General features: G+C 41.0%; 1 protein-coding gene and 1 long non-coding RNA gene across 4 annotated transcripts in view; one reads left to right on the top strand and one right to left on the bottom strand.

The window, feature by feature from the left end:
- The first annotated feature begins 4,893 nt into the window (after positions 1–4,893).
- The window catches only part of esamb (endothelial cell adhesion molecule b), an 86,726-nt gene continuing 66,978 nt past the window's right edge, over positions 4,894–24,641 (top strand). For 2 of the 3 annotated variants that reach the window (XM_061781177.1, XM_061781180.1), the window contains exon 1: positions 4,894–5,206. In XM_061781177.1, the coding sequence (XP_061637161.1) occupies positions 5,152–5,206 (55 nt within the window). In that variant the 5' untranslated portion in view covers positions 4,894–5,151. The remainder of the gene's footprint in view (positions 5,207–24,641) is intronic. The other variant, XM_061781178.1, reaches the window with a different exon arrangement.
- On the bottom strand, positions 8,563–14,424 carry LOC133482734 (uncharacterized). Its single transcript, XR_009789901.1, has 3 exons — positions 14,372–14,424; positions 11,465–11,654; positions 8,563–11,251 (listed from the first exon to the last, which is right to left on the bottom strand). It is a non-coding gene; the product is annotated as an uncharacterized LOC133482734 (long non-coding RNA).

The following is a 24,641-nucleotide window of genomic DNA, read 5'->3' as shown; positions in this document are numbered from 1 at the left end:
TAATTAACATTATTTCCGTGATTTCTCTTCCTCACTGATTTCCAAAGTGAATACAAAAGACAAAATGGCGAAATTGTGGTCACATTTTATAGAGAAATGCAAGGCGAACACCCGTTCGTTGTCGCACGGACCTTTCTCTTCGCTGAGTATGACGCCTCATCGCGGGTCCCGAGAGACAGAGGTGAAGTTAACCTAGCCAAATCAGTGAGTTTAACGTTAGTCTACTTTACTAACATAACGTTAGCGCTGTGGGCTGCAAGAGTATCTCTTTTAATTATGAGTAATGTCAAATTTGTGGCTTTTTTTTTTTTTTTTTTTTTTTTACCATGACAAGTACAGTATAACCCAACCATAACGGTACATACACTGTGCTTTTTGCTTATTGGAGTTACTGTGTGACATATGGCTAATCTGATGATCTGTAAGTGGCAAAACCTTGAGTCGAGTAGGTGAAAAACGTGGCAAATGTGGCCAGAGACGAATAAGAGTAAAATGGATCATCATCATGTACCCAGACAGAGGAGGGTTTTGGTGAAGGGAAATGTTTTTCTCTCTCGAGGTTTCTTCATTTTAGTTTGAACAAATTGAACACTTCCAAAATGTGTAGTAGTACAAAGAATCTTTGTCTTGTTTCTAGTCAGCTGGTCTAAACTCATAAATGTACAGCCATGAACCTAATGTATTAATATGTCACAAAATACCAAAATGTTTCAGTGCAGATGCACAAAGGCTGTTAAGTGGGAAGTTCCCACTGGGAGCTCTTATGAAAAGTGCATATAATACTGTATGTGAAACGGCATTATGAACCAAAAAAAAAAAAAGGTTTTAAACGAACATAATCTCTAAAATGGTTCAGTTAAGATTAGTTAAATTAAACTATGCAAAATTGTTTGAGACTTCACTGTTGTCTCAGGATGCCAAACAGAAAAGGGGAAATTCAAAGTTAATTTTTCTTAAGTTCAGCACTTTATTTGCGCATGTATAACTTTCTCTTTTTATTTAGTTGCTCTTATTGTGAAATGCAGCCCTAATTTTATTTAGTAAATGAGAGAACATTACACAGTTGCACTCATATGTTTGATTACCAGGGCAGAATTTGTAAGATGTGTACAATTCTTTATTATGCTCTAATTGCATTATTATATCAGTGGCATAAAAAAAAAACATAGACGATGCTATTGATTATCTTGAATGTTTTTGTGAAAATATATTGTTTAAAATTTAAACAAATTCAAATTTGCTATCGTGGCAAGTGATAACGATTAAGAGCAATGGATAACACAATATTGTACAAACAGTATAAAAGATTACAGAGTAACAACTGTAATAGAAATCTGCAATATAGCGGAACTGTGAAGCAAAAACCGCGATGTAGTGGAGGATGACTATCTGTATTTCATGATGATAAGTTGCAGGGACTCATTGCTCCAGGGCTGGGACTCATTGTTTCCATGACATGTGCATCCCGGGACTCACATAGTCCACCCATCTATTTTCCAAGCCGCTTATCCTCACAAGGGTCGCGGGCGTGCTGGAGTCTATCCCAGCTATCTTCGGGCAGGAGGCGGGGTACACCCTGAACTGGTTGCCAGCCAATCACAGGGCACATACAAACAGACAACAATTCGCACTCACATTCACACCTAGGGGCAATTTAGAGACTTCAATTAACCTACCATGCATGTTTTTGGGATGTGGGAGGAAACCGCAGTGCCCGGAGAAAACCCACGCAGGCACGGGGAGAACATGCAAACTCCACACAGGCGGGGCCGGGGATTGAACCCCGGTCCTCAGAAATGTGAGGCAGACACTCTAACCAGTCGCTCACCGTGCCACTCACATAGTCTCAAGTGTAAAATGATCTATGATTGTATTTATTTAGTTATTTTTTAAATGAGTAGGAGTCAAAGTTTTCACATATTACAGGAAACGTGTTGCTTTGATTTCACGAAAGGATAACTGGTGTCTTTTCCACGGGACATGCAACTGAATCTAACCAACCAACCAACCAACCATTTTCTGAGCCGCTTCTCCTCACTAGGGTCGCGGGCGTGCTGGAGCCTATCCCAGCTGTCATCGGGCAGGAGGCGGGGTACACCCTGAACTGGTTGCCAGCCAATCGCAGGGCACATAGGAACAAACAACCATTCGCACTCACAGTCACACCTACCGGCAATTTAGAGTCTCCAATTCATGCATGTTTTTGGGATGTGGGAGGAAACCGGAGTACCCGGAGAAAACCCACGCAGGCACGGGGAGAACATGCAAACTCCACACAGGCGGGGCCGGGGATTGAACCCAGGTCCTCAGAACTGTGAGGCTGACGCTCTAACCAGTCGCCCACCGTGCCGCCGCAACTGAATCTATAAATACTATAATTTTGATGTCACTTAACCACATGAAACCTTTTGAAATCATGACACCACTCTTCCCCCATCTAGTGGAATTTTTTTAGGCTAACTTACAGCCTGAGCTTATCAGTAAAGAGCAGATAACAGTAAACTGTCAAAGCACTTTCACTGAAATACTTGATGTGCATGCAGAATGCGTTAGGTGACGAAAATATGAGGCAATGCTATGTAATAATTATGATTCGGTGAACAGCCATATAGCTTGTCCTCATTAGTGTTGCAGGTGGAGCCAATCCTAGCTGACTTTGGGCAAGAGGAAGGGACACCCTGGACTGGTCGCCAGTACATACAGACAAGTAAGCATTCAAACTCACATTCACACCTACGGACAATTAAATCTTAGATTAACCTAATATGCATGTTTTTGGGTTGCAAGAGAAAACTGAAGTACCTGGAGAAGACTCATTTTATATTCGAACCCAGTTCTCCTGACTGAGACAAATGTGTTACCACTTTACAGAGTTCAAATATGTTTGCAGCAATAACTTACAGAAACTATTTTCATTCCTCTCCAATTGTTTATATGGGATGGTGGGACCATAAAAGTGTCGGAGAGGAGCACAATAAAAATTTGAAAAAAAAAAGTGTGATTCTATAGTGAGTATCGAGTGTCTCGCAAGCAAAATACTACAGACAAGGAAGCATCTAAATAAGTCCATAATGGAATTGATGGATTCTGCTGGCAATAATAAAAACATATAATAACGTCCACTAAAGCCACAAATATCAATTAATGTCATTTGTCGATCACCTGATTGATGGATTCTCAGATTATGCAAGCGTGCCAGTCCAGTCTATGGCACAACACAGACCATCAAGGTCTTGTTACAGATGATGACCACTAGATAGCAGAAAAGATCAACAACACCATCTTCACTTGCCGGTTATTGTACATTGCAACTGTGAAACCCCACAAAAAGCAACTAGGAAAATATCACAAAAAGGCCTTGTGGAGTGAACTCCCACCACCTGGCAGCATCACAGATAACAACATTGCCAACTGTGACAATGGAGGCATTCAGAAGCACAAAACCCACATTTGCAAATCTGAAATCCTCCTCTTGCTGGATTAATTACCCAAAACCTGAAAAGGCAGCCTTTTTTTTTTTTTTTTTTTTGCCACTGAGGGTGCCTGAACTAGCTTTATCCAAGCAATCAATTATTAACACACATATTCTATGCGTTTGTTCTTGTGAAACACACATGGTAACAAAAAGGCATTTCCAACAAGAAATGCACATTTAAAACAGGACAGCCTGGTTATTTTTGGTATCGGTCCAGTCAGGTGCATCATAATTTTACCGTAGTAACATAAAATGGCACTCACACACTTCTACACAATGTCACTTTAATACAGTGAAAATGAACAATATTGATAAATTAATATTGAAGCTGATAAAACACACATCCTTACTCCATACAGTATATACACACAGGCCTATCATGTGTGTCACTGAGGTGATGAATACAACACGCACTGCTTAATGTCATGCATTGAATCCATTGTTCTATTAAAAACACCTCCATCAATAGTGCACCTAATACATAGGACAGTAATCCCTCGTTTCTCGGAGGGGTTAAGTTCTGGACCACCCCCACAATAGGTGACGTGAAGGTGGACTAAAGTGTGTGCGTGTGTGACTTTGGCTTAATTACACTTCATGAAATCAGTTATTCCTTTACATTCAGTTTTTTTGTTATAATAAGTATATCTTCCAATACAGTTGTTATTTTTATTTTTCGAAAAGCATGTAACACAAAATATTGTGTTGGGGGACGGAGCGGTTTAATGGCATTTCCATTCATTTCAATGGGGAGAGTTGATTTGAGAAAAGAGTCACGTGTATGGTATCAGAACGCACCAAGGTACAGTGGAGCCCGGCATAATCGCGTTTGGCAATAACCAATAAAGGCTTTTGGTGATTCTTTCCGTTATATGCAGAAACATCCACTTATTCGCTTTTTTTTTAACACTATCCCTGCTTATTTGTGTTTTCTTCCGATTTTCTTTTTTATTGGCAATTATTAGGGAGCGTCAATTATTCTTGCATTTTCACTATATGCGATCGGGCTCGGTCCCTGTCCCCGGCCTCCACTGTACTTTTAAGCTGCATCTATGCAGGATGGTTTGCTGGAAGTCAAGCTAATATTGCAATTCTGCTCATTATGAGTGCTTCAGGTTTAAATAAGCAACTTAAAGTGTATTCTAAAGAAGACCGTGCCTTATAAATGATTCTTTTTCGATCCTTAGAATAGATCCTTTGACTAATTAGGTTGCATCGAAAGTTCCGTTGCTTGGAGGTTTTCAGAGGTCAAAAGTTGAACGTCGTCTCGATGAGCTGCGGTAGCTGCAGTGCGCGGCAGGGGGCGCCAAAGAGTCAGTCAGTCAAGCGCGTCCACGGAGCCTCTCGCTCACTCCAGCACTGGGGTGGCACTGGCTGCACCTGTAGTACTGTCGTCGAGGAGGAGGGACCAAGGAGCTTCTCGAGGGCGGGACGGGGCACTGTACACGGGGCTGCGGTGCTTGTCGTCGCCGGCATATTGGCGTTAGGTGGCGGGGAGGGAGCTGCGTGCCATGTCCACCGTGACGCGGGGGCTCGATGGGAACGTGAGAAGAGGCTTTCTTTGGCACTACTACACGCGTGGCTCCTGTTGGAGTTACCTGAACAAGCGAGTCGGGTGTGTGTGAGCGTGTGCGGTGACAAGTTTGAAGAGGCTTCCGCATGCTGGATGTGGCGCCATGGAGATGCACGCAAGACTGCGAGCCTTGATGTTGTTCTGGTGGCTTGTTCAAGGTAAGATGAAAAGCCTTCTCGTTTATTTTGCATGTAAACTGTGGCTGAACCCAAGGTTAAATGATTGTAATTCAAATATCTTTAAAATCGTCCTTTGAATGGTCAATTCATTTTTTCAAGTCACAATTACAACTTTGCATTACATTTAATGTAAAAAATACAGTTAAAGTACAATTACTAATGTGCATAAAATATACATTATAATATAACAATTCATTTGAGAAAAACAACAAAGTTCAAGGATATATACAATTTAGAATTTGACACATTTCCACAAATGTAAATAAAATATAATTAAAATACACAAAATTTGCAGTTTGAGTTAGTCAAATTTACATGACTACTAATAAAACGATTTACCGTTTAATGTACATTCACAGAAAAGTAAGTAAAATATGTATTTACAATTTAATGGGCCTAATTTAGATTTTTAATTGATAGCAAGTGAGGTGCACACACAGCAGAATCACTATTAAAAGTATAATACACAAAATACAAATTTACAATTTTAATTTTATATAAATAAATAAATAAAATTGAGTAACAAAATACAATTAATTCATCACAATATATAATTTTACAACCTTTACATGAATTTAAATAAAATACAAAAAATACAAATCAGCAACATTTTAACAATTTACATGAATCTAAATAAGAATTACTATGAATTTGCCAATATTTCTTGTTCAGGGGCTTTGAAATGATCTGGCATTACTAGATTCTATCCATCCATCCATCCATCCATCCATCCATCCATCCATCAATTTTCTGAGCCGCTTCTCCTCACTAGGGTCGCGGGCGTGCTGGAGCCTATCCCAGCTGTCATCGGGCAGGAGGTGGGGTACACCCTGAACTGGTTGCCAGCCAATCGCAGGGCACATAGAAACAAACAACCATTCGCACTCACAGTCATGCCTGCGGGCCATTTAGAGTCTCCAATTAATGCATGTTTTTGGGATGTGGGAGGAAACCCACACAGGCACGGGTAGAACATGCAAACTCCATTGAACCCGGGTCCTCAGAACTGTGAGGCTGACGCTCTAACCAGTCGCTCACCGTGCCGCCTACTAGATTCTAGAGCAGGTTTTCTTTTTTTTTTTCTCCCCCTGACCATTGTGACCAGTTTGGGAAACCTGTATCTAATGGATTGCGGTAAAAACATTTGTATGCACATGCATTTGTGGTTAAAGGTAGAAATACAAGTAGATACCTCTTTGGCAGACGCATCTACTTTCTCTTGAAGCTTGAAGTTACTTCCATGCTTTGGAAAGTCAAATACAGGAACAAGCGTGCTGACGAGTCATGAAAATACTTTTTTATATTGCTTTGAATTCCACTGTGGTTGTGCCGAGTGTGTTTTAAACTTGGCGGGGGGTGTGGGGTCCTGCTTTTAAGCACACAGCAGAGAAGCACTTCTTCATCTTAAGAGGGCATAATGTTGTCTCGGCACGCTTGAACGCTCCAAAAATGAATTTCAACGACGTCGAATGATGTTGCTTTATCGTCCCCGGTGAGATAGAGAATGACATAAAAGCAGAGATTTACCTGGAACAAAAAAGAAGACATGCTCACATGGTGACTTATTTATTACAGAGACAGACAATGAATGCACTGATATCTGATGAGGTCCTACCTTTGTGTTAGTAGTGGCTGCTTTAAAAGTTGTATTTAGTAGACCAAAGTGATATTGTCTCACCAAGCGAATGCAAACGTTTGCACAAATTAAATATGATTAATTTCCCCCCCTTTCTCCAAAGCGGCTCATACTGTGTATAATTCAGGCGCTTCTCGGAGAAGCCCCAAAGGCTCCTCAAACTTGTGTGAGTCAAGTAAGCACTGCATTATTTTGCTGAAAATTTGGATTTAGTCAAGCACTATTGGTGGATGTGTACTGTACATCTACATGGCCTCAACACACGCCACCTTCATTTGACCTACCGATAAAATCTATAATCTGTGAAAATAACAAGAGCAGGCTGCAAGCTGAAGATTGCTTCTTTCACACCTCCATATGAGTTTTTTTTTATATAACACTCACCACCCACATCATTAGGTACACCTGCAGTACAATAAACTGTATCAAGAAATTTCTCTCAAAGTAATTAAAGCTCTGTGATCTCACAGAGATGTACAGTGTAACCTCCAGTGGAACAGAATATTCTTACTTCATAATGTGAAGTGAATTAACTCATTCCAAAACTTTATTAACTGTACAGGCATTGTTGTCTGTATTTGTCATGAATGGAACAGAGGACAGGACCCAAAATGCACGACTCCAATACCGATGGACAGTTTCAATAAAGAGAGATTTAATATACGAGCAGAGGTCGGTACACAGGCAGGCAATCCGAAAAGGCAGCAGTATCCAAAAAACGTGAGGCAAAGAGGCAAGGTCAAAAATCAGAACAGGGTATAGTCTTACTATGAGTCGGTGACGTGGAAAGGAATGCTGGAACGTGACAACAAGGTACAACAAACTGGCGACCAGAAAGAATGAGACACAAGGTTAAATGCATGGGGTAATTAGGAGGTGGGGAAGATGCTCTCAGGAGCAGGTATGTACGAGACAGGGGGGAAACAACAACCAGAACACACACCCATGACCGTATTAGTGATGCAACAAAGTTTCGGCTAAAAATAGCCCAAAAGTGCATCTTCAGTTTCGGACCGAAAGACTTTTGTCACCAAAGTAAAACAACCGAAAGAAGATGTTGTGATGATGTAAGCATAAACCGCAGCCAACGCGTGGTCGTGTACACTATATTGTAAAAAAACAAAACAAAAAATGGTGCGTACACATTGAACAGTGACCCAACCTCGCTGCTTTCCGCTGCTTCGGGTACTACGGGGGAATGCTTGTTGCACGCTATTTTTGCGCTGCCCCAGCTACCTACGAGCTACAGCTAACACAGCTAAACACGATGCTGAGCTACGGAGGTGAACATTCGCTTCACGTCCAGTGTCAACGCAGCATAAGTCACTCATCATCGCCTCCGTGGCAGCGAATAAGCAACACTTCTAACAACTGTCTTTAGCACGAAGGGAGGATGAGGCGCAATTATCAGGAGAAAGACAAAGATGCCAAGCTAATTTCAAAGCTATCGTGACATGAATTTGCAAAACATCAAAATAATCATAATCAGAATCCTCTATATTTGCCAAGTATGTCAAAAACACACAAAGAATTTGTCTCCGGTAGTTGGAGCCACTCTAGCGGACATTAAGCAAGTTTAAAAGTACATGAAAGCAATACATATTTACAATCGAAGACACACTTTATTAGTCCTACAATGGGGAATTTTGCATTAAATACAGAAATACCATGCAAGAGAAGACATTTGGCTGCAAATGCGTCCAACATAACAATGTTGATGCAATAAATACATTAAAATAACAAACATTGAAGCCATAATTTATTAACAATTACGATTGTAGGGTAATGATTATGTTGCACATTTGAACAGGATACAGATTTATTTTTATCCTATTACATAATTTAGAGGTGGGTAGTAACGTGGGTAGTAAATGTACTCCGTTACATTTACTCAAGTAATATTTTGGATAAATTGTACTTGTCAGAGTAGTTTTAATGAAGCATACTCTTTAATTTTACTCGAGTATTTGTTAAGAGGAACACAAAACACTTTTATTCTGTTACAATAATTTACATGCCTTTCGCGACTTTCATTTATCAGTAATTGCGTGCATGATCTATTTTTAGACATTTGTTTTCGACTTCCGCATCGGGCGCCGTTGATCCAATCCACCGTGATTACCACAATGATGTTTGACTCAAGTTCACCAATCAAACAACACAAGAAAGTCACATGTCTGAACACAAACTCTTCTATTGGGCTTCGCTGGCCAATCAAAGTAAGTCGTGACAGCCTCGCGCAACTCATGTGTACATGACAGACTACGCAAAACAACAGCTTTAACTTGCAGCGTAGTTTTGTCACTGCCCAAACTTGTATGTTTCAGCCCTCTTCTAACTTTAGAAACCACCTTGTGGTATGTTGCAGATGTTTTTGTTGTTGTTTTGGCTGTGCATAAAGCAACATTAGCTCTTTCTGTTGGTCACGAGTAAGTGTAAAACATGCATCTTCTGGGGTACATTCTGTTCTCTCTCTCTCTCTCTCTCTCTCTCCCTCTCTCTCTCTCTCTCTCTCTTACACACACACACACACACACACACACAGTGAAAGAGTCTTAGGGATGTGTGCCTGCGGATACATGCAAGTGAATTGATACCGTTTTACATGCACAAAGACTGACAGAAGTGTCCTGTAATTGCTGTGGAGGCAGCAAGTTAAACATCAGGTCCAAGTCAATCACATTCAAGTTTATTTCAGTTGTTTATTTTCACCTCCCCTCTTAAAAAGATAAAAAAAATAATAATCAGTTGAGTTGTACAAATTGTAGGTGACATTAATGGTGAAAAAAGTTTTTAAATGATTTCTTCTTTTACAAGACAAAAAGGTGGTATTTGAACAGGGTGTGTATACTTTTTATATCCACTGCAGCCTTGTTCCTGTTTTTGTAATCTGCCTGGTGAGCCTACAGTATTGTGCTGTTTAACAAGTAGAAACAATACAGTGTAAGATGATTTTTTTTGGAGCTGATTTAGCCTTAATTTGTTATTTTACAAATATTTTATATTATAAATTTGTATTTATTATGTTTTAGATTAAGTGATATTGTTCAGTAATATCTGAATTTGCACATTAATATTTTATTTAGTTGTTTTTATTTTATTTGATGTTCATGCTCTGATTTAAAAAAAAAATCAGGTGTTACTCAGTACTCGGGTAGTTTTTTCACTGAGTACTTTCTTACTCTCACTCAAGTAATTATTTGGAGGATTACTTTTTACTTTTACTTGATTCATATTCTAAGGTAACAATACTCTTACTTGAGTACAATATTTGGCTACTCTACCCACCACTGTACATACGGTAATATACTGCAATAACTGTCCCAGTTACCATGGAACAGTGTTCTTGACATAATATTAAAAATATGGAAATTGAGACAAATTGTTCTGGAAGTGAATTTCTGTAGGTTAGAAGCTCTGCAGTCATTGTCATAAATGCAGTTTTAGTAATAATTGGCATAGCAATTTCTTTTGGTGTTTTGGCTTTGGCTTTTGGCCTTAGGTGCCCTATTTACGGTTTTCAGTTTTGGCCAAGAATTTTCATTTTGGTGGATCACTAGTCTCGATATTTTCATACTTAAAATACAAGCTAAGCACTGTACAATAAAATTCAAATAAAGCAAAACTGCTCACCATTTAAACATGCTTGACAGACAGGTAATGGAGAAGGGACATAACGGAAGGATAAAATTAACAATTTGTTGCTAAGCCAAGCTGGACATTTTCATGCTAGTCATCAGCCATTATGTTCGGGTTGCTATGCCATTTACTTTGGTATATGGTAAACTTACTTTGATATTTAATAAAATACAGTGATGCCCTCAGATAGAAGTTTAATACTTTACGTGACCACGCTCGTAACTAAAAACACTCGTATCGTGAGTCATCTTTCCTTATTAAAATGAATGGGAATATTAATAGGAACAGATTTCTTTTTCACACTCCAGAAGCCGATCCTACTTGACACTTACTTTTACAAATGAAAAATACTGACATCTGTAGCTAATTAGCTAATAAAATAAATCTTTTGATACTCTGGCGCTGTCATGGTCCCGCTGATGCACTTGAACCAGGGTGTGGACATTTTTTAGGTGTTTTATAACCATTAACACCTTTGATTATGTTTGAGGATATGCCAGCTATGTCACATGACTGAAAGCTCAAATTTGCCCGGGGACAGTGACAAGGTGACTCTAGCCTGCAGTCTGAATGTACTGTAGTATTAGCACAGTTTTCGCGCACCCTGCCTTTTAGCGGGCGCTGCTATCAAGATGTTGCCGTCTCCTCAGCTGAGCCATGGACCTCGTGTTTGCCCGTCCGGCGGAACCGCAACACATCATCGCTGAGCTCTGAGGGTCATCTCATCTCATCATGTAGGGCTTCATTAGCTAAAGTAGAAATTAGGGCAGTGTCAGAACAAAGTCCCATCAGGAGGCTGTATGAGATCACTGTTTCCATTTGGACACCAGCTCGTCATGTAGAAATTAACCCGATGTGAAGGTTAAAGGATTTCAAGTTTTTTAAATCAGTTCCTAGGTGTCTCATCATGTCCATGACATGCTTTATTCAAACTGTGGCAAGGATCAGGAATTACATCATACCTTACAAGCTGGTAGAGACAGAACAAGCATATTGTAGTTTCAGTCATGGAGGGGCCACTTTATTGCCAAGCTGTGAAATGACACTTGCCAATTAGTGTAGCGCAGTGGTTTTCAAGCTTTTTACCAACTAAACAATACTTAGCTCTTCAAGTACAGCCATCATGACCGATAAAGTAGTGTAGAAGGTAGCCTGTCATCAAAAACGAGGAAGAGGTTTTATTCCTAAAGTATATTTATATTTTAATTCACTTTATGCAGTTTGAACATTAACAGAACGCTTAAATATAAGAAATTAAAAGAAAAACTGCACTTATAATGATTCATTTAAAATGTGTTGCACATAAGGTGAATAGAATGAAAACTAAGTTAATAAATATTTCTTAAAGATTAAATGCAAATGTATTGAATTTAAAGTGAAATACAACTGAACTGAAGTGTCTCTTAATGAAGTTGTCAGGAGAAGAGTCGAAAGAGTGAAAACACAAGACAAATCCATAGTATTATAACAAAAGAAGTTCTTACAGATGAAAATCAAGATAAACCTTCACATACAAAAGAGATTTAAAAATCACAAAATAAAAGCAAGATGGTGAAAGATTTAGATTTATAGAATAAGCAGCTGTGAACAATAAAGTTTTCAGTCCAGTTAAAATGTACAGACAGTTTGAGCAGATCTCAGGCGTTCAGAAAGTTTAGGGGTCTGGAAGTCTCATTGAGAACTTTAAAGTTAAATTCTCAGCTTTGTAGACCAATAGTAAAATTTTAAAAAATGTATTCTTTGACTCACAGGAAGCCAGTGTAAAGATTTTAGGACTGTTGTGATGTGGTACCAGTAAGAACTCTGTCAGATTGATTTTTTTCATTCAGAGCACTAAAAACCCTGTTACAACAGTCCAATCTACCAACAAGTAACGTATGAATCTAGTCAAAATAACGATGCACCTATGCTATGTTCATACAGCAGGACATGATGCCCAATTCAGATTTTTGTTAAATCCCATGTTTTTTACGTAGTCGTTCACATTATAAAAACAAATGTGACTTCTAATGTGGGCGGAATGCGTCCGTGACGTCACACGCATGCGCACAAAACATTACGTCACATTGATCATGCACACAAACACGAGGCGACGTGTTGACGTAAGCAAATATAGCCCTTCGCTTAGGTCTCGCCATGATGCATTTGTGGCAAGTTTAAGGATTTTGTCCAACCGGAGCCAGCATTTTCTTGTATTGGTCAGTTTGAAGTAACTTATTTTTGCCACTGACTGTTTTCTAGTCCGTCGTCCTCCGTTGTTTTTGAGGCGTGTCTGTTTTGTCAAACAATTCTGATGTTTGTCGCCTTTTGATGACCTATAGGTCGGATGAGCGCAACCTGAGCGTCCAGATCGCACGTGCATCACATACATATCTAACTTATATTCACATATGAAAGAGGCCTGGGTTGGATATGAAAAAATCACAATTGTACTTTTCCCATTGACATGAAAAAAATCGGATACGTGTCACATTGTGAGCATAGTCTTTGTCAGCATAAATTGCCTCTCGACTGTGCCAAATGTTTTGGAGGGGAGTAATTTGCCAAGCTACTCAGCTGTATATAGTTAAGGGTTGGTGATTCTTTATGGTCACCATGTTGGAAAGGTTGAGGAAATGGTGACTGATACACTGAAGCCTTCCTAAAATAGGTCTAACGATGTAACTGGACATATGCGTATATATGTCTATAGTGTAGAGCGACTTCGCAAGGACACACAAGCACACATGCAGACATGCACGCACACACACAGACCCCTGCAGAGGTTAGAGATGCTGATTAGAGGTAGGAAATGCAAATACTCTCTCATGCAAAATTAGGCCAGATGAGCTGGTAACCTCACAAGTCTTTGAATTTAGAATTCAACCAGTTCAAACTATCATCGTGCGACAACAAGTCAACAACAGGTCAACAAATTTTGCGAGACTTCAACTCAGTGAGGAGCTTAAGGATTAGTGTTTGTTAGTGTTTGCTTTTTATTGTCTTTTTTGCGACACCACCACAGAAGGATTTCAACGATGTTAGATATAAGAAATGGCCAACATTTTGACTACTCATTAGCCTTAATCTCATCATGTTTCGGGCTGCTGTGCAAATGGTAAAAATGAAAACATTTTAGTTCTAGGAAGTACAAGTAACCAAGAACCAAAAATTCCTGGAATTTTAAGATGGAAACGCAACTTTACGGCATAGACAAGGGTCTGAGTTCTGCAATGAATTGGGTATCAGTTCCATATAGGGATGGGTACCTTTCACATTTGAATTTACCTGGCAATCGATACCAGTAGTCAATGGTACCAATTTTCAATAATTTTGTGTGTTTGTGGTAATAGATGGTAATTTGTTCAATAATAAAATGTAAAAATATTTCAATTCAACATTTAGATTTCAATATATACACTTTGACAAATATAATAAAACAACATCCCAAGTTAAATAAATGAGGAAAAGAAGATATAGTCAATAATAAATACAGCAAAGGTATAATATTTTACAAATAATAAAGTACATATAATACAAACAATAAATAATGTATTACAAAATACAAAGTGTGAAACAAACTGTCTTTGCAATGAACTACACAAGGAACAAAGATAAACAGTAATTGTATTATGCTGTATTATGTATTATTTATGATAACTAATGCAAGTTACAAAGCCAAGCTTTTTTTTATATAATACAGTACAACGTAACATTGTAGGGACCGCTGGCAAGCTGTTGCACCTCCTCTGCTGTTTTCAATAGTTTGTACCTAATTTTATCGATTTACTAAAGATTGCCTTCTATGAATGCTGGACTTTAAACCCATTTTTTAACACTGTACGACCCCGAAACAGTAGTTAAATAGACTTTAGCGTTTTGCTGCTTACTTCCTCACCACTCCGAGCCTTCGTTGTTTGTTGTGAGTGACGTCATTACGCTCTTTTGCGGAAATGATGGGTTCAAGTGCGCCACGGAAATTGGCCAAGCCTTCCACTCATGCCACTCACACGGTCACAACGGGCACTTAGCAAAGCAAAGCAAATTTATTTATATAGCGCATTTCATACACAAGGTAACTCAATATGCTTTACAAGATTAAAAGCATTTAAAAACAAAGAAAAAAAACAGCTTATAAACATTAAAAAAATAAAAAATAAATAAAATAAATTAAAGTACAATTAAAAGAGCGTACAGTGTAAGAAATATCATTTAAAAGTGGAAATGGTCTAACAAGCATGACAAAAAAGAAGAGTTTTTAACCTGGACTTAAAAACATTCACACTTGGGGCTGACGTCACTTCTGTTGGTAACTTATTCCATTTGTGTGCAGCATAATAGCTAAATGTTGCTTCACCATGTTTGCTTTGGACTCTGTGCTCCACTATTTGATCTGAGTCTGTAGATCTCAGAGCCCTACTGCGTTTATATTCAATTAGCATTTCTTTCATGTATTCAGGACCAAAACCATTTAGTGATCTATAGGCCCAGTATAGTTACCGATAGTATAGGTACCGAAACATGGTACCGATTATTAGCATTGAATCGGTGCTTGGTAATGCCGACCTAATTTGGTTGGTACCAAAAAAAAAAAAAAATACAGATTTCGGTACCCATCCCTAGTTCCATACAAAAATTATTTTACCAAGCAGATACTAAATAATAAATATCATGTGGCTAAAATTAAAACGGCTAGTGTGAAAACGAGAATTTTTTCTTCAGTTGGTGATTAGCATTCCAGTAGATTCTATCATCAGCTGAATAGTCAACTGGTAAGGCCATTTAAACCTAGTTGCTTACCACAAACGCAGCACTTTACGAAGCACGTAATTTTCCCTAATGTGGAATCGTACCATGTAAACAAGTTCCCAGTTTTTAACAATAACAATTCGCATTTCAGTGGATTCTCACATCAGTTAAAGACCCTGTAAAGTGATATAATAGATTTGTTTCTAAAAACACTATACTATTAAAGATAATTGCTAAAAATATGCAAAGACTAAGAAATGTGTAGACTGAATTGTGGAGCTATAGCGTTAAACCTTTTGTCACCATTTCAGGTTTTTCTTTTTTGGGGTGTGTATGGCTAAAATGGTGCCCAGTGACACACTTGGGCAACTGGCATGAGTTGCACACACACCCACAGCATTTGAGAGCAGAGGTAAGGGCTTGATTTTATGGATTTTGAAGCCTCAGTTTATATATTTGGCATTTTTTAAAAAATCTTTCATATTTGGCAGGGTTGTTAACAACACTCCTCTCTGTGGTGTGTCAAATTTAGAAGACATTTATTTTCACTTGACAGGGACTTTTAATGGTTTACTGCTGAGCCCATATGAACTAATTTGCTAATCAAAGCACCAGCACCAACCAAGGCATGTAAAGTCTCTCAGATGAATTAAAGTGTGTAGTCATATCACACGTTGTAAATGAGCTCCCCGTATAAGGATTTAAAATTTAATTTACATTGTTTTGCGTGTTTTGAAAAGAGAAAACCCATCCATCCTTCATGCATTCTCTGTACCACGTAACCCAAGTAGGGTCACAAATTCCAGCAATATCTGCTGTAATCTGATTCTTTTTTTTTTGTTTGTTATGTCCCCACACACATCAGTGACAGCAACAATTGTGGAAGGAGACAGACCGGTGTTTGTTGGAGATCATGAGACTTTAAGAAGGTAGTCATAACAAGCACTGTGATGGATATTAGCAATGATATTAGCAGCTTGTCTCTTAAATGGCACATTTTTGAATAAGTCTTAGCCACAGTTTGCTGGCTCGCTTCTGCTCTACAATTACAAACGTAATACGATTACATTTTGGCCGTAAACATCGGATTCGATGCCCATTAGGTTGTGCATGCGTGCCCACCCCCACCCTTCCATCCAACCTCCTCACCACCACCACTGCCACCGCCGACTCGGAGGCGAATGTGACTCAAACCGCCGCCATCATTATATTCACACACCAATCAGCATTTTGAGATCGCGAATCGCTCGCTTTGATATTCGCTACAGTACACCGCATTAGCCATTTTGCCATCCACAACCCACACGTTATCTAACTGGCCTACAATGCTAATCAGCCAAGAGAATCTTTCGCAAGCATGGGACCACCAAAGCAAAAATACGCAGGAAGAAAATGAAGGGGAAGCATCACGTGCACGCATCACCACTGTCGCGTTTCCCTTACATTTCCTTGCCTTGGAGAACTTAAATGTGACATTAAATGTCTTTGTGCATTCAATTTCACAAGGGGGGCACAAGTCAGTGCAAACTGTAGGCCGGTCCCAAGCCCGGATAAATGCAGAGGGTTGCGTCAGGAAGGGCATCCGGCTTAAAACCTTGCCAAAAAAATCTGAGCGTTCATTCAAAGAATTCCATACCGGATCGGTCGTGGCCCGGGTTAACAACGTCCGCCACCGGCGCCGTCAACCTGTGGGGCGCCGTTGGAAATTCAGCTACTGTGGGTCGAAGTAAAAGAAGAAGAAGAGGTGGAAAGCGGGTTCTTCGGCAGAAAGAGAAGAGGAAAAAACAGAGCCTAGAACTGAATGTGGGGACTTTGAATGTTGGGACTATGACAGGAAAATCTCGGGAGTTGGTTGACATGATGATTAGGAGAAAGGTTGATATATTGTGTGTCCAGGAGACCAGGTGGAAAGGCAGTAAGGCTAGAAGTTTAGGGGCAGGGTTTAAATTATTTTACCATGGTGTAGATGGGAAGAGAAATGGAGTCGGGGTTATTTTAAAAGAAGAGTTGGCTAAGAATGTCTTGGAGGTGAAAAGAGTATCAGATCGAGTGATGAGGCTGAAATTTGAAATTGAGGGAGTTATGTGTAATGTGATTAGTGGCTATGCCCCACAGGTAGGATGTGACGTAGAGGTGAAAGAGAAATTCTGGAAGGAGCTAGATGAAGTAGTTCTGAGCATCCCAGACAGAGAGAGAGTCGTAATTGGTGCAGATTGTAATGGACATGTTCGTGAAGGTAATAGGGGTGATGAAGAAGTGATGGGTAAGTACGGGATCCAGGAAAGGAATTTGGAGGGACAGATGGTGGTAGACTTTGCAACAAGGATGCAAATGGCTGTAGTGAACACTTTTTTCCAGAAGAGGCACGAACATAGGGTGACCTACAAGAGCGGAGGTAGAAGCACACAGGTGGATTACAACTTGTGCAGACGATGTAATCTGAAGGAGGTTACCAACTGTAAGGTAGTGGTAGGGGAGAGTGTGGCTAGAAAGCATAGGATGGTGGTGTGTAAGATGACTCTGGTGGTGGGGAGGAAAATTAGGAAGACAAAGGCAGAGAAGAGAACCATGTGGTGGAAGCTGAGACAGGGCGAGTGTTGTGCAGCTTTTCGGGAAGAGGTGAGACAGGCTCTCGGTGGACGGGAGGAGCTTCCAGAAGACTGGACCACTGCAGCCAAGGTGATCAGAGAGGCAGGCAGGAGAGTACTTGGTGTATCTTCTGGCAGGAAAGGAGAGAAGGAGACTTGGTGGTGGAACCTCACAGTACAGGAAATCATACAAGGAAAAAGGTTAGCTAAGAAGAAGTGGGACACTGAGAGGACCGAGGAGAGGCGAAAGGAATACATTGAAATGGGACACAGGGCAAAGGTAGAGGTGGCAAAGGCAAAACAAGAGGCATATGATGACATGTATGGCAGGTTGGACACTAAAGAAGGAGAAAAGGATCTATACAGGCTGGCCAGACAGAGGGATAGAGATGGGAAGGATGTGCAACAGATTAGGGTGATTAAGGTTAGAGATGGAAATATGTTGACTGGTGCCAGCAGTGTGCTAGCTAGATGGAAAGAATACTTCGAGGAGTTGATGAATGAGGAAAATGATAGAGAAGGGAGAGTAGAAGAGGCAAGTGTGGTGGACCAGGAAGTGGCAATGATTAGTAAGGGGGAAGTTAGAAAGGCATTAAAGAGAATGAAAAATGGAAAGGCAGTTGGTCCTGATGACATTCCTGTGGAGGTATGGAAGCATCTAGGAGAGGTGGCTGTGGAGTTTTTGACCAGCTTGTTCAATAGAATTCTAGTGTGTGAGAAGATGCCTGAAGAATGGAGGAAAAGTGTACTGGTGCCCATTTTTAAGAACAAGGGTGATGTGCAGAGCTGTGGGAACTATAGAGGAATAAAGTTGATGAGCCACACAATGAAGTTATGGGAAAGAGTAGTGGAGGCTAGACTCAGGACAGAAGTGAGTATTTGTGAGCAACAGTATGGTTTCATGCCTAGAAAGAGTACCACGGATGCATTATTTGCCTTGAGGATGTTGATGGAAAAGTACAGAGAAGGTCAGAAGGAGCTACATTGTGTCTTTGTAGATCTAGAGAAAGCCTATGACAGAGTACCCAGAGAGGAACTGTGGTACTGCATGCGGAAGTCTGGAGTGGCAGAGAAGTATGTTAGAATAATACAGGACATGTACGAGGGCAGTAGAACAGCGGTGAGGTGTGCTGTAGGTGTGAGAGACGAATTTAAGGTGAAGGGGGAACTGCATCAGGGATCAGCCCTCTGCCCCTTCCTTTTTGCAGTGGTGATGGATAGGCTGACAGATGAGGTTAGACTGGAATCCCCATGGACCATGATGTTTGCAGATGACATTGTGATCTGCAGTGAAAGCAGGGAGCAGCTGGTGGAACAGTTAGAAAGATGGAGGCATGTACTGGAAGGAAGAGGAATGAAGATTAGCCGAAGTAAAACAGAATATATGTGCATGAATGAGAAGGGTGGTGGGGGAAGAATGAGGCTACAGGGAGAAGAGATAGCAGGGGTGGAGGACTTTAAATACTTGGGGTCAACCGTCCAGAGCAATGGTGAGTGTGGTCAGGAAGTGAAGAAACGGGTCCAAGCAGGTTGGAACGGGTGGAGGAAGGTGTCAGGTGTGTTATGTGACAGAAGAGTCTCTGCTAGGATGAAGGGCAAAGTTTATAAAACAGTGGTGAGGCCAGCCATGATGTACGGGTTAGAGACAGTGGCACTGAAGAGACAAATGGAAGCAGAGCTGGAGGTGGCAGAAATGAAGATGTTGAGGTTCGCTCTTGGAGTGACCAGGTTGGATAAAATTAGAAATGAGCTCCTCAGAGGGACAGCCAAGGTTCGATGTTTTGGAGACAAAGTTAGAGAGAGCAGACTTCAATGGTTTGGACACGTCCAGAGGAGAAATAGTGAGTATATTGGTAGAAGGATGATGAGGATGGAGCTGCCAGGCAAGAGAGCTCGAGGAAGACCAAAGAGAAGGTTGATGGATGTCGTGAGGGAAGACATGATGGCAGTTGGTGTTCGAGAGGAGGATGCAGGAGATATGCTTACATGGAAAAGGATGGCGCGCTGTGGCGACCCCTAATGGGACAAGCCGAAAGGAAAAGAAGAAGAAAGAAGATATACCAAAAAGTACCCATGATAATATTTTCTTCTGTTGCATTTTTGATTGTTTGATTGGAATGATCAGCCTTGTGGTGGACCAGTCACTGTCGTCAGCTACTTTATCAATCAACCAATCAGAAGATCCATGCATCCATTTTCTATTGTGCTTGTTGGCCCATTAGGGTCTTGAGTGAACTGGCGCTTATGCCAACTGACTTTGGGCATTGGGGGGGGGGGGCGGGGGGGGGGGGGGGGGTTGCTCCTTGGATTAGCTGACAAATATATTGTGGAGGGAGCTATAATGGACGCAATTTGCAATTTCCTTTGTGCATGTAATGACCAAAAAAGCTGCCAAAAACTTTAAGACTACACTGAACACCCTAAAAGTTGCCCTGTAAAAATAGAAATACTGTAAACTTTTCAACAGTTGTTCAGTAAAAACACAGCTACCATTAAAAACAGCTGCGCTATTAAAAATGAAATGTTGTGCAAGTCAAAATAAAACTCTCATAAAAACCTCAACAGTCAAAATAAGACTACTGTAAATACCTTAAAAGTTGCGTAGGTTACAATAAAACTACTGTGAACACCCTGAAAGTAAAAATAAAAATACCATAAACTTTCCAACAGATTCTAAGGTAAAACAAATATATCTCCTGTAAAAACCCCAACAGTGACAGGTAAAAATAAGACGACAGTGAACACCCCAAGAGTTGTATAAGTTAAAATACTTGAAACTTGAACTTAAAAACTACTTGAAAATATAACTACATTACTGTAAAAACACCAGCAGTTGCCGAAGTAAAAAAAAAAAAAAAGAATAAAAATAAATACCCCATTCTGTTTAGAAGTGTTGACTTAATAACAGTGTAAGGAGCTTAGGCAATATGAGAAATTCTGCCTTTACAAAGATAATAATGCTGAATTTGATAGTGAAATATTAATGTTATAAAACGTTTATTATTGTGGTTGTCGTTTGCTACGCTGTACAACTGCCCTGTATTACACTGGGGGCTAGTTCTAATTTATTTGGTTATCTTATTGAGTGGCCGTCTTCTGTGTATGGTGGCAGAATGCTTTAAGCTGGTTGTCATGCAGTCGGCTGAGGCGTGATCGTTGCTTTGATGCCGGTGTAACGCCTTCATCTGTGCACAAACGCGCACCACTTGTTGAAATTCAGCATCTTTGCTTAACTTTATCATTGTTTATGGAACTATTATGTAGGGGAAATGAGCTCAGACGATGATGGTGATGATAATAATTTCGTTTCCTAAAGGGGCTTATTGTTGACATCCAACACTGACATGCAGCTCATTCAGTTCAGAGTTCATACAAAAAAATAAATTCATAGTATAGGGAGTCCTTGGTTTATGGGTTCTGCTTCTATGGCATCGATGTAACCCGAAAACACTTTGAGGCCATAAATATTAAACAATACAATGAAAAACAGTAGGTACGGCAGTAACTGACCGTGCCTTCTTGTGCCACGTGACCACATATTCTGAGTGCATTCTGTATTGGAGGTGTACCTAATGTTGTGGCTCGTCATTGTTTGTCATTTCCAGTTTCACTTTTGGTCTGTTGTGTTAAGTGAAATTGTTGGACAGGTTTACAACCTGTATGTAACTCCTGCTGGGAGTTGGATGTATTTTATTCAAAGAATTCTCCATGTTTTTCTATTTTCGGAACACTCTTTCTGTCTGACATGCACACACACACACACACACGCACAAACAGTGACAATTATTGGCTATCATTAGTAAAGCTACCGATCACTTCCTCCGTGACAGTCAGCGTCTCGTCTCTTGTACTCCCACTTGCTTGATGACATATAAAGTCTTTTTATGTGTGTGTATTAGATGAATCAGCTGTGAGCTTGCTCACAAGTCGTGGTTAAAAACAACAACAAAAAAACACATCTTTGTGTGACTAATGATGCAGCCGCCGCTGGTCGCTGCGCTCGGACCACCGGGGGTGATGAGATGTGCTCTACCTCTCTTTTCCTCCTCGTCTCTATCTCGGGGCAAGGAGGACAGGACCTGAGAGGCATGTGTGGAGCCGCTGGAGGTGTCCCTGCTGATTGTGGCCGATAAATGATGGATCTCAACAGAGTGCGTCATCATCATCATCACCTGCCGGCTGGCACCCACCTGGGTCCCCCGCTCTGGCTACTGGTGGGGGCGGTGAGGCCCCGTTGTCCCTCCTCGGGCCTGCTTCTCTCCGTTCCTTGCGTCCCGCTGCAGTCGCCTCTTTCTCTTCCCGTGGGGGAGCCGGGTGGTCCCCTGCGGACTCTGGGGCTTGCTGTGGGGTTCTTTTCCCTGCCTGGTTTTGTGTGTGTGTGTGGGGGGGGGGGGTGATAGGGTGGGGCGGTTGGTGCTTCGGGTCTGGGTGGGGTAGCCCTCTTCGTCGGTGGTTGTCCGGCCTAATGGACACAACCTGCGGGCCCGGGCTGGATGACTGCTTGGTGTTGGTGCTGACCTCTCATGGCCCGGGGCTGCTCCTTGGGTCCCCCCCCCCTTATCGTTCCCTTGTCGGGTGCCCCTATCTGCCTTCCTTTCCAACAAACAAGGGACACTCTCCCGCCCTCGGGCTGGGCAGGGACTGGCTTCATCGTGGGCCCTGCGGGTTGGGGGGGGGGGGGGTGGCGGGGGGCATCTGTCTCGCCTGAGGGTGGAGGGGGGGTGTTAGGGTGTGTGAGGCGGTGACTGATCAAGTCTGATTCTCAATAAACCTCAATTATAATACCACAGCGGAAGCTTAAAAACGCCACTGTGACACAGTCAAACTGTTTCGGCGTAAAAGGGATACAGATTTTCCATTCTGCTTGACCTAACAGCTGAACAGGACAAAAAAAAATAAAAAATCACCACCTCCCGGGTGTGGGTGAGGGTAGTGATGATTTGAACCAGGTTGATATTTTTGAACATGACTCATGTGGCTACATCCCTGACATTTAAGACCTTTCTTGCTATGTCGGATTTGCCATTTACAATGCTGATCGCAGTTCATATCGGCATCTGAATTAATAGAAAATTATCTATTCCTAGTTTAAGCATGAAGCATCGTTAGAGGTTTAGAGGTGCTGGGATTGATTTTAGGAATGCTTCAGCACCCACAAAAAATGGTCTCGAAACACTTATGCCAGTCGGTAAGATGCTCAGTAGCACATTGGGTTTAATATTATCACATGTAAGCATTTACACCATATTACTGGTATTGCTCCGTAAAGATAGAGAGCTGGGAACCAGGTCGGGGAGTGATAGGAGGGATTGGTTGGAGTAAACCATCTTTGATCCCATCCATCCATTTTCTGAGCCGCTTCTCCTCACTAGGGTCGCGGGCGTGCTGGAGCCTATCCCAGCTGTCATCGGGCAGGAGGCGGGGTACACCCTGAACTAGTTGGCAGCCAATCGCAGGGCACATACAAACAAACAACCATTCGCACTCACAGTCACACCTACGGGCAATTTAGAGTCACCAATTAATGCATGTTTTTGGGATGTGGGAGGAAACCGGAGTGCCCGGAGAAAACCCACACAGGCACGGGGAGAACATGCAAACTCCACACAGGCGGGGCCGGGGATTGAACCCGGGTCCACAGGACTGTGCGGCTGACGCTCTAACCAGTCGAGCACCGTGCATCTATCTATCTATCTATCTATCTATCTATCTATCTATCTATCTATCTATCTATCTATCTATCTATCTATCTATCTATCTATCTATCTATCTATCTATCTATCTATCTATCTATCTATCTATCTATCTATCTATCTATCTATCTATCTATCTATCTATCTATCTATCTATCTATCTATCTATCTATCTATCTATCTATCTATCTATCTATCTATCTATCTATCTATCTATCTATCTATCTATCTATCTATCTATCTATCTATCTATCTATCTATCTATCTATCTATCTATCTATCTATCTATCTATCTATCTATCTATCTATCTATCTATCTATCTATCTATCTATCTATCTATCTATCTATCTATCTATCTATCTATCTATCTATCTATCTATCTATCTATCTATCTATCTATCTATCTATCTATCTATCTATCTATCTATCTATCTATCGTGCCGCTCATCTTTGATGCAATGGATATAATTATTTTTATTTGCATTGGACTTTGCATGAGGAACGGTGGACGACTGGTTAGCACATCCGCCTCACAGTTCTGAGGACCGGGTTCAAATCCCGGCCTCGCCTGTGTTGAGTTTGCATGTTTTCCCCGTGACTGTGTGGGTTTTCTCTGGGTACTCCGGTTTCCTCCCAGATCCCAAATTCAATTAGGTTAATTGAAGACTCTAAATTGCCCGTAGGTGTGAATGTGAGTGTGAATGGTTGCTTGTCTATATGTGCCCTGCGATTGGCTGGCGACCAGTTCAGGGTGTACCCCGTCTCTCCCCCGAAGATAGCTGGGATAGGCTCCAGCATGCCCGCGACCCTAGTGAGGAAAAGCGGTACAGAAAATGGATGGATGGATGGACTTTACATCCACAGCTCTCAAAGTGTTACATGGCGGGAAAAACACATTTAGAAACTTTTTTTTTAGCGTTCCAAAGCATTCGTAGTCTGTGGTTCCCTGAGATGTTCAGAATCAGAATCATCTTTATTTGCCAAGTATGTCCAAAACACACAAGAAATTTGTCTCCGGTAGTTGGAGCCGCTCTAGTACAACAGACAGTCAATTTACAGAACACTTTGGAGACATAAAGACATTGACAAAAAACAATTGTGCAAAAAGATGCAGAGTCCCCTAGCACTT

This window comes from Phyllopteryx taeniolatus, chromosome 8, assembly GCF_024500385.1.
Source record: "Phyllopteryx taeniolatus isolate TA_2022b chromosome 8, UOR_Ptae_1.2, whole genome shotgun sequence".
NCBI classification, from domain to species: Eukaryota; Metazoa; Chordata; class Actinopteri; order Syngnathiformes; family Syngnathidae; genus Phyllopteryx; species Phyllopteryx taeniolatus.
This window is presented reverse-complemented; position numbering and strand designations above follow the sequence as displayed.